This window comes from Electrona antarctica, assembly GCF_951216825.1.
Source record: "Electrona antarctica genome assembly, chromosome: 5".
NCBI lineage: Eukaryota > Metazoa > Chordata > Actinopteri > Myctophiformes > Myctophidae > Electrona > Electrona antarctica.
In genome coordinates, this window is record NC_136810.1 from 33,624,683 (window position 1) to 33,635,916 (window position 11,234).

Below are 11,234 nucleotides of genomic sequence, written 5' to 3' on the forward strand. Positions count from 1 at the left end.
AGTCATTTACTGAGACTAGTGGGGACAATGATTTTTCTGTCCCTATCTGACATAACTGGACGGCGCTGAGTCGGCTGAACGTGACTTCGCAACCTTCGACATGGCGACTCGATCACCTAAGCTTGCTCGGCGGTACCTCTCCTGGCTCAAGTCCCCTTCAGACGGTGCCCCACTGTCTGTGAAAACGACACTTACAAATATATAGCAGAAAACACATTAGAATGCAGAGTTTATAGTACACTAAGTACAGTTTTAGCAGTTAGTTGTGAACTATTGTCTTGTTGTCCCACAGAAGTGGTCCCTTCTGCAGCACCAGAACACTCTTGCTGTATGTGTAATTGTAAGGGCACCTTGCAGGCCATTTTGCAAGAACTACGTGCCATGAGGCGGAGAATGCAGACTCAGAAAGGTCAGTACGTGAATACACATTGAAAGTGATTCACGGCAAGAGAGTAATATTGAATTGACAAACTGTCATTGCATTGTCTCTGTCTTTACAGCATCCCTGGAGAAGCAAGAAAAGGCAGGCTCGCCATGCCCGCCACGCTGTCGGCCTCGCAAGAGGAGGCCGATCTTCAAAGCAACGCTGCTGACTACGTCAAGTAGAAGTGCTACTGTTTCCTCTATGCCACAGTCTCCAATTATAGCTTCACCAATCACCACCCTTAGAATCTGGAAGAACGGAGGAACACGAGACAGAGAGAGACTTTTCCACACCCTATCCAACTATCTCTTTAGGGATTTCTACACTGTGTCCTCAGAACAATCCAGTAACTGCTGCTGACAGTGATACACCTCTCTCCACCAGCCAACTAAGACAGTCTCAGTCTTTAGAGGTATGCTCATTGCTCTCTATGTCTCCGCCGCACCAACGCTGGCCGCAGAATGAATTGGATAGTCTCCTGCCGACAACTTATCATCGGCATGGCACTATCGATGGGTCGGTACTTCTAGTCGGACGCCAATCGCCAACCAGACTTGTTCAAAGAAGGCCCTGCAGACCTAAACACAGAAGTCAAAATAGTTTATACATCAAAGAAAACCATTACATTTAATTGTCTTCGGAAAAAGGAAATAAAGTTGTACACATACACCAGGAGTGTTACTTTCTACGTTCCTTTATGTGGCCCGTCGTTAGCCCTGGTCTGGTGAAAAGTATTTTGTTTTGGTGCAGATACGAGACACTGGTGTTGCCAGATTCTTTGAAACAAGCAACCAGGTCTATGAAAACAAGCCCAAAAGAAGTAACCGATTTCATCACTTGAGCCCTAGTATTACATTAACTATTTTCAAACAGAATCTTGAAAGTGAGCCCAAATAAGAAACTACACTTCAGAAATAAGCCCCCCCAAAAAAGCAACCCGCAACTATGAATATTTATAAGCGACTTTACAGGAAAACAAGCAGACCTGTCAACACTGCAAACCAGCGCTTCAGGCTACTGCGCAAAAACAATCTTTCATCAGCCAACTGGTTTGTGCTGAAATAAAGGTGTCTCTCCACCAAAGAGACTGTTTCCAACTCCAACAGACTCTTTCCAACTCCACACAGTGCAAGTTAACAAACTAGCATTTAAGTTCAGCACAAACCAGTCGGCCGGCGGCCAATGAAACATTTTTGCTTATTTGGGCTTGCTTTCACCACTCCTAGTTTACAATCCTACTGTATGTTTTCTTTTAAGTTGGAGGTGTGTCTGGCAGAGGACTATGATGTGTTTATCCCCAAGGCCCAGCTGGACACTATCCTGGTCAACTATACACGCTCTGGCAGCCTGCTGTTTAGAAAACTGGTGGGTTTCTACTGTTTTTGGAGCTTTTGGATGTTTCATATGCTTGTTACAGTACACACTGTAAAAAATGTCATTTAATTCTGACAGTGTATAAACGTAACCAAATTGTCCCATATAGATCACATTTGTACTCAAATTGATAAAGTAAGATTCCTGGTGTATGTGTACAACTTTATTTCCTTTATTCCGAAGATAATTAAATGTAATGGTTTTCTTTGATGTATAAACTATTTGACTTCTGTGTTTAGGTCTGTGCCTTCTTTGATGATGCTACTCTGGCTAACTCCTTGCCCAATGGTAAAAGGAAGCGAGGTCTCAATGATAACCGCAAGGGTCTGGACCACAACATTGTGGGTGCCATCAAAGGTACACAACTGACCACACGCACGCACGCACGCACACACGCACGCACGCAAGATATACTATGCATACTTCCGTATGCATGTGTGGGCTGCTGTGTGGTTTTCTTGATATTTTTAATGTCACACACACACACACTCTTTCTCTCTCGCACGCACGCATGCACGCACGCACGCACGCACACACACACACACACACACACACACACACACACACACACACAGTCATACACAATATCTAATTGAATATTCACTGCAAAAGTGTTTACAGAGAAATACTGCACTGCACATAGAATAGAGAAGCTCCCTGGACCTCGAGACTGGGTCCAGATCCTTCAAGACCAGATTAAACTTGCCAGGAGAAGACTGAAAAGAGGTACAGTAAGAATAATGTACTTCTGTATACAATATTAAGGCTGGGAGATATGACTACAAATCAATATCATAATTATTTCATGATCTCGAATATACGATTATATAAATATAGTAAAAATACAAGCTCAATTGTGAACTTTTGGGTGAGCAATCTTTGTACGCCACCATTCAGAGTCAGACTAGTCAGTTTAGTTGAATATAACATTCTAGGATAATACAAGTTTATTCTCGACTATGCGGTTAAACAGTAAGTCGGTTATTGGTTCTAAATATTCAGCCCTAATACATATTATATACAGGTGAACCACAACAATCACTGGTCATCATGGAACAGTTCCTGCTGACATGCATCTTTGTAAAACCCCTTTTCTCTTTTGGCTGATCAGATGCTGTGGACAACGAGGATGTCTTCAGTAGACCACACACAAGTATGAATGGGCATTTGCACACACCGTGCATTTGGCCTCAAAATATATTTTCTAAATATATTCATTTATTTTTTTATTGTCTCCACCAGGCCGAGGGTTTTGCCATATGAGATCCCACATGTTTATTTTATCCACTGTTATGTCTGTTCCATATGACCTCTCCATCACAAATGCCTTGCCCTGTTATCGCTTCCACACTCAGCACAGCACTAAGTGTGGTCTGCAGCCTGCCTCATTGCCAGTCCACCCACCAACGTGGGTGGACACCATCGTGTTGGCAACATAACACCATCTAGTTAAAGGTGAGCAACATAATGGTTGCTCACTTTATTTCTCTTTTCTTATTTCAAGGTGAGCAACATCACTTTGGACTGGATGGCCACATGCACGCTATCGCCATCGCAATGGCATCTAACATTCTTGTCAGCTTGAAGCTTCCCAAAATGTCAGCTTATTACTATCATCGTGTGTAATTTATTTCGCCTCTGGATCTTACCCTCCTTGCCACACTAGCCTTTGTCGTACTGTATCTCAGGTTTTCATTGAGAGGAGGCTTACGAGATTGTTATGTCAACTACCACACAAGATATACTATGCATACTTCCGTATGCATGTGTGGGCTGCTGTGTGGTTTTCTTGATATTTTTAATGTCTCTGAAAGAGTCATTGACATTGTCTTCCTTCTTTTTCAGGCTGTGCCTATAACAAGCCTGGAAGTGTGGTAGACACAGTGGAGAATGTGACTCGTTGACTGTTGTTGCAAGTAGCCTATAGCCTACACCTCTAAATTAATGTATTTTATTTGCCACTCTAAATTCAAGCTGTGACTGCTCTGCATTGTAGTTGTAAATGGAAAAGAAATACACAAGTGAACCAAATGATGAGCAAGTTACCAAATTAAATGCTCTCTCTGTGTGTCTCTCTCTGCCTCTGCCAGCTTTATTTTGACTAAACTAAACATCCAGATACTTTCATTTAATAAGCATAATTTATTAACAGTTACGAGCCATTTTGTGTTTTATAAATGGCTATGGGCATCACTGTGATCTGTGACATGGTTATAAAGGCTTAAGATATAATTTTAACATAAAAAATGATGGTATTATGACATTATAACACCTTGTAGGCTACTTGCCTCATACCTTGGTAAGTAGGGCTGCAGGATGGGAACTAATCTAAATAATAAACACAAATAAGTATTGTTCATTGATTAGGAGGCATTAGGGCAATTCATTCGTATGTTTTAAGTTACCAGTTTTTCAGTGGGTGTATTATACGCTAATAGTCTTATAGTGCAGCAATTCTGATTTGGTTCCACATATTGCATTCAGAAAATAAATGTAATTAATATATTTTTGTCAACTTTGTCATTTAACATTTACAAATTATGGCACAAAGATATACCTTCATATAATTTTCCCTATGCCTATGCACATTTCAGTTTTAGATTTAGTAGAGAGATGACTTAGTTTTAGATTTAGCAAAATAGTTTCAGAACACTGCATATGCCATATGATCACATTACTATCACAATTTGTGCCTTTATACCTTTAGATTTTTATAGCATATTAGGCTAATTTATGCATTTTTTTAATATTTAAAATGTTTTACTCTTATTTGTTCACTTTCATAATTATTCTCCTTTACACCTGGTGTAAACTTGTGATGATCATGTGACAATAAAGTTTAAGTGTATTACTGTTATTGTTGTAAATACTATAATTTATTTTTGCCTCTGCTGTGGAACTTGTATTTAGAGTTGACTGCCGTGTGCTCATCATTAAACATGGATTCAGTGACCTCTGCTGTCTGCTCCCAAATTATTCATTTCAGCCACTGAAATCAAGAAGGTTTGGCAGATATTTGTTAGTCACACTATTGAAAACTATATGTAGACAGATGCCTAGTGATCAAAAGTACACAAAGCAAGTAGATCAGTCTAAACCAGGTTTTATACATTGGCAATCTATCTGCGTTTTAGCCTTATGGGCCTAATTGGAGGGAAAACACTGAATTAAAGGTACACTCCATTGTAGAGTTTTTATTGCCAGACTTCACAGTTCATTAAAGGGGATGTCTAAGCCACCAACGTGCGGGCGAAGGACCCTTTGAGATCTCTGTACTCCCCTCTTTGTATCAAGAAACACATACTTTATTTTTTCAAGTTGCAACGTCATCAAACGTATAGACATTAATGCTGCAGCTTATACTAATTACTACAAAGGATATTATCAACCTAGTCACGTAGATATAATATAGAATCGTCGTAGTTTTCGTCAGGCATTCTCCATGGACTCCCGATTCCTCCACAATGCACTGTGGTACCGTCCCCGCTCTTCTAGGATCTGGATCCACCGCAAACGTGAAACTGGTAAGATAAACTGGGAGAGCACTTAAAGGGGAATTGTTGCAAGAATATAACTCTGCTTTGGTCCTAAATCGGCACATAGTACCGTTATAAACGGCTTTAATGTGACACGCGATCGTAAACATCACACGGGTTGCACGTTTAGGCGTGTTTTAATTCATACGAACTATGTTGTTGCACACCATCGCATGGCGCGGGGCAGGAAAGGGTTAATTTTTTACCCCGCCGACATTTTTGTTCAGCCTGCTCTCCCCTGGCTGCAACTTTGTGACTTATAAACGTTACAAACCGGGGCCGCCGTTCTGCTCTGCAGCCACACCGTGAACACACAGCTCACATTCTTTACTTGTTATCAATGTCACTGGTGGATGATATGTACACTGCCTGCTGTGTGTGTCGTGCAACTGCTGCTTTTATGCTCATCATCATCATTCTCGCATCGATCAGCGTTTCATAGCAAGCCCCCAGTAGCGCACGAAAAAGGACAACTGCGATTGTTCCTTTTATATATATATATATAATACAAAACTAACATTCAGATGCAGTAGAGTGGCGTGTTTCTGTCCACGTGGTGATTGTTAGGCTTTAGAAACGTCTGGAAACTGACTTCATGGTATTTTGGTGCAAATGTTATTGTTCGCAAGTTTGCAGCATTCTTCTTGGTCTCTTGAACGCCCCTCGATCCTCTCATCCTAGGCCCGGCGTCCAGTAGTAAATCAGTTGAATAACAAGACTATTTCATCACCTGTCTTGTTATGCATGCGGTTATATTTGTTATATCTTGTTCACATTGCCGAGTATGTTTATTTAAATTAACATCATTATTCGTGTATGTTTTATATTATGTTGTGGATCGGAAATCGGTTACTCTGGCCTGAATGAAGGTTCATCCACTATTATACTGTATATAAACCGGTATACTATATGTCTTCGTGCACACATTCATCACCAGTGCTAGTAGTATATAAAGTACTAATATGAACCCAAAAGTTACTCGGGTATTATGGGACTTAATAATACTGGGTAATAATACATAGGAAATAAATAAATAATAGTACATTAACATTTATTTGAATAATTGTGGTACTTTTATTTTAAAAGGTGTGGTACTATTACTTTAATAGTTACTACAATTCTTTTTGAATGTGTTCATATTTTTTCACAGTTTGCATGGCCCATTAGCTTTCCTCTCAACTTGTTCACGTTTTAGGCAGCATTTCCAGGTATGTCTTCTTCTTACCCTTCCTCTTCTGTGCATTGGTCATTGTTCCTGCTCTAGTGGTGAAGACCCAGTGTTTATCCAGCCATGTCTGTGAGGGAGTCATTTAACCCTGAGAGCTATGAGCTAGACAAGAGCTTCAGACTCACACGCTTCGCTGAGCTCAAGGGAACGGGCTGCAAGGTGGGTGTGTCGCCTTCACTGCTGGAGTACTCTTCCTGCACAGCAGGTTATACCAGGGGTCTTCAACAGGGGGTCCGGGAGGGTAACCAGAAGGCTCCCCCCAAAACACGCTCGCCCCTTTTTTTGAGGGGCGGGGTGTGTGTGTGTGTGTGTGTGTGTGTGTGTGTGTGTGTGTGTGTGTGTGTGTGTGTGTGTGTGTGTGTGTGTGTGTGTGTGTGTGTGTGTGTGTGTGTGTGTGTGTGTGTGTGTGTGTGTGTGTGTGTGTGTGTGTGTGTGTGTGTGTGTGTGTGTGTGTGTGTGTGTGTGTGTGTAAACACAAACTTTAAATGCCATTGACAATGAATGGACAATTTTGAGTTTGTGTAAACACAAACATTGCGTAACATAAACATTGAAGACGAAGGTGAGGATGCAAATTCTGATTGGCCGGAATGAGATGATGTACGATGATAAGAGCGCCCCTCACTTCACACGGGTGTGATTTTTATTTTTTGCGGATCGGACACTGGGGCAGTTCTTGTATTTGCTTTACTGAGGATAAAGCCCACACCACACCAATGGTTGCATTGCAACTCCTTGCAATGCAACCAAACGGTTGCGAGTAGATGCATGTAGTTGCAATCAACCATTGAATTGAACCCAGCTTCATCTCTCTCCGATACAGGGTCATTGGCCTGAAAAACGTTGAAGACTCTGTCCTGTGTTATACTAATAGTCTGATAAGTTAACAGGAAGGATGTCAAAATGTAAACAAGAGTTTTTCTTGACTGCAGGTGCCACAAGAGGTGTTGCAGAAGCTGCTAGAATCCCTACAGGAGAACCACTTCCAAGAGGATGAACAATTCCTTGGAGCAGTTATGCCCCGGCTGGGTATGTCCAAAACACACACACACACAGGTTTTGATCTGCAAAATATGACTAGAAATGCCTTTTTTCATACTTATTTTTGTTTGCAGGCATTGGTATGGACACCTGTGTTATCCCCCTCAGACATGGAGGCCTTTCATTGGTCCAGACAACAGACTACATTTATCCCATTGTGGATGACCCCTACATGATGGTATGAAGCTACTGTCATTGATGTGTGTGCAGCTGGTGGTCTCAATTGCACTCACGGACCGGTTATAACAGTGATACTCAGGGTATCACAGTCCTTCGCTTCCCTAATCCTCCTCTTTTTTCATAGGGCCGAATAGCTTGTGCCAACGTTCTAAGTGACCTGTATGCCATGGGAGTGACAGAATGTGATAACATGCTGATGCTGCTGGGAGTCAGTAACAAAATGTCAGAGAAGGTAAACTAAATATTTTGGATCCACTATAACATCTGTGAGTAACCCACACAAGTGTCATGGAGATTATAATAACCATAATCAGACTATGATAACCTGAAAGTAAAAGGAGTGTTTATTTAACATAATACCCTATTTAAATAATATACCTATTAAATGTAGGGTAAGTGATATTTTCTGTAACAATAAGTGTTTGTTCAATTCTTTATATTCTGATAGTACTCCTCATTGTTTGTTCAGTAACAGGTCTCCCTGTCCCTCCAGCTCTTGATTAAACAGAAAATACATTTTCAGGTTGGGATACCAATTTGTTCTGACATTGACATTGATTTGCGTCAGTTCTAACTCCTTGGTTCTCTCCCTGTACGGTGTGGTGTCCCTTGCAGGAGAGGGACAAAGTCATGCCACTGGTCATTCAGGGCTTCAAAGATGCGTCAGAGGAGGCCGGCACATCTGTAACAGGAGGCCAGACTGTGCTCAACCCCTGGGTTGTGATGGGCGGAGTGGCTACGACGGTCTGCCAACCCAACGAATTCATCATGTAGGGCGTTTTCACTGCACAGCTCCTAACTTTAATTCACGTTTTTTGTAATCAGTTTGGTTTAACAAACGTAATGCTGAACCGCTATGTGACCTGATCCTAGGCCAGACAATGCAGTGCCAGGGGATGTGTTGGTGTTGACCAAGCCATTGGGGACTCAGGTGGCAGTAGCAGTGCACCAGTGGTTGGATATTGTAAGTCTGTCTACTGTACTTGGCCTCAGATGGTGCAGTCTTCAAATTATCACATTTTTTGTGTTTCTAACGAGTCCCTCTGCGATTTGTCTCTCAGCCAGATAAATGGAATAAGATCAAGTTGGTTGTAACCCAAGAAGATGTAGAGCTTGCCTACCATGAGGCCATGATGAACATGTCTCGACTCAATAGGACAGGTACGTGCACATACACTATCTTAAAATCCACTTAGCAGTGGTGTAGCAGAGGTGCCCTGCATGTACGCTTTGAAGACTATTATCTCCATTGGCTAGAGTGATAGATGTTTGGTTTCCTTAATAACTGTCTCCATTTACCAAGTAACTGGTATCGCATAACTGGTATCGCAATAAGGCAGGCAAGACCATTAAGAAAATCTTTGCTGTCCGGCTAACTACAAAATGTCCATTTTTCAGGAAATGAAAATGTTTTTAAGAACACTTTATTTAAACAAAGCAATAGTTATAGTACATCAAAGTTGGTATTGTGACTATATATTGTTACTGTAGATACTTGCATATGTCATTCTGTTATAACCACTTTTCAAGCCATTGATAAGAACAGCTGACAGTGGTTCTCCAAGTTCGCAATGCATCGCAACTCGTGAAAGGCCCTGATGCTTCATGACACTGCATATTATAGGCCTACAATAATAAGTAGGACTTTAAATAATACAATAACTAATGCAAAAAGTGGTTCATGCAGTTTCAGTAGAATTAGGGAGAGAAATGCTATATGAACTAATTTCTTAAATATATTCTTATATATATACTCAAAAACAGGTCATTGGAAAACCTGCCTTTGTAACTTTTTTTCCTATCTCCCAGCGGCCGGTCTCATGCACACCTTCAATGCGCATGCAGCCACAGACATCACAGGGTTTGGAATCCTGGGCCATGCACAGACGCTTGCGCATCAACAGCGAAGCGAGGTGTCATTCGTCATCCACAACCTTCCGGTCCTTGCCAAGATGGCTGCTGTGTCCAAGGCATGTGGGAACATGTTTGGACTCATGCATGGCACCTGCCCTGAAACATCAGGTGTGTGTTTGTGAATTAACTGTTGGGGTGATATTTTGTCCCATAAGACATTGCCACTGACCTATCTCTACTCTGCATCTTTCTTGTAGGGGGCCTGCTTATCTGTCTGCCTCGGGAACAGGCTGCCCGCTTCTGTGCTGAAATCAAATCTCCCAAATATGGCGAGGGCCACCAGGCGTGGATCATCGGTATCGTGGAGAAAGGGAACCGCACGGCCCGCATCATTGACAAGCCGCGAATCATAGAGGTGGCACCGCAAGCTGCCACTCAAAATGTCAACCCAACCCCCGGTGCAACGTCCTAATCTTTCCTCCACCGCATCGTACACCGGACCCCCTCAGACCTCTGCTGGGTGTTTCTTTAGACACATACAACTAGACAACCATCCCAGAGTGTTTAAACATATACACATACACATACAGTATGTATACAGAAGACTTGAGTTGGTGTGTATCCAAATGTAATGACATACCCCGACAGTGACCTTAAGGGCATGTCGTCACTCAACGGACTCAGATTATAACACAAGATAACAATTGGTAAGCAAAAGAACATGCATCCAAACCCATCTGCCTTTTGCGTCTGTTGTATTTTCTTTTTTTTTCCCCCTCTTTTTTTTTGTTAACTGAAAAAAAGAAAAAAAAGTTTAGCAGGCAGCTTCAGGTTAGAAATATGATAATCTGATACTGTTGATTCGATTTGAATCTGAAGAAGTCTGGTGTGTCTTCACTGTCTTGCCTCTTTGGTGCTTTTAAAAAACAAATGCTGTCATCAAGCAAATGTGATGGCATTTTTGTTTGTCCATCACTTTGTACAGTTCTAAAGCCTAGTTTTAGTTCATTGCTGTAACCGATGCCTTGTAACACTTTGAAAATTGACCAGAATGGGTTGCTTTTGTTTTTCTTTTTTTTTCACTTTGAACTATTTTGTATTACCCCTCCATCCCCAACTAATAAATCAGTCAAATAGATTACAAATCACATGTACTTAATAATTGATTGATAATTTGATTCCATATAAAACAATTGATGCAGGCCCAATGTGCTTTAGCACATACAAATTGTTTGCAATGGGAAACCTTTTTTCTTCTCTGTTAAAGCGTTCTGTTCTCTTGAAGGTCCCAGAGGCTGTAAGAATCCGATGGTAAGCAAGCAAATGTATTCTTTGTCATACGACCATGTAACTGGCAGAACAGATTTTCAACTTGTGACAGTTGTATGAAAAAGTATAAATTAGGCCCTACCTACGAAGATCCCAATTGACAGCCAGTTACATTTATATCTAAATGATGGGATGATCATGATACAGATCATGTACCACTTGCAGAACCTTTGTAAATGTCAAAAGGTGTAGCATCCCATCGACAATAAATAAAGCTGCTTTCTCTCTCACAGTGGATGAGTTTTGTTTGTCTACATTGACACCAAAC

At 41.4% G+C, this 11,234-nt stretch overlaps 2 protein-coding genes across 2 annotated transcripts; both read left to right on the forward strand.

Annotated features, from left to right (window-relative positions):
- Positions 1-100: 100 nt before the first annotated feature.
- On the forward strand, positions 101-4,010 carry bend7 (BEN domain containing 7; the record flags this gene model as incomplete). The annotated part of the gene is made up of 9 exons (XM_079502285.1): positions 101-164; positions 358-409; positions 501-597; positions 648-836; positions 1,682-1,789; positions 2,038-2,155; positions 2,411-2,524; positions 2,910-2,951; positions 3,644-4,010. 9 exons carry the CDS (start codon positions 101-103, stop codon positions 3,700-3,702), a joined length of 843 nt encoding a protein of 280 aa, XP_079358411.1. The 3' UTR covers positions 3,703-4,010.
- A 1,030-nt stretch (positions 4,011-5,040) lies between these two features.
- On the forward strand, positions 5,041-11,198 carry sephs1 (selenophosphate synthetase 1). The gene is made up of 10 exons (XM_079502014.1): positions 5,041-5,322; positions 6,599-6,721; positions 7,495-7,591; positions 7,678-7,781; positions 7,908-8,015; positions 8,399-8,553; positions 8,657-8,747; positions 8,845-8,944; positions 9,593-9,805; positions 9,895-11,198. Exons 2-10 carry the CDS (start codon positions 6,626-6,628, stop codon positions 10,107-10,109), a joined length of 1,179 nt encoding a protein of 392 aa, XP_079358140.1. The 5' UTR covers positions 5,041-5,322; positions 6,599-6,625; the 3' UTR covers positions 10,110-11,198.
- Positions 11,199-11,234: the final 36 nt, after the last annotated feature.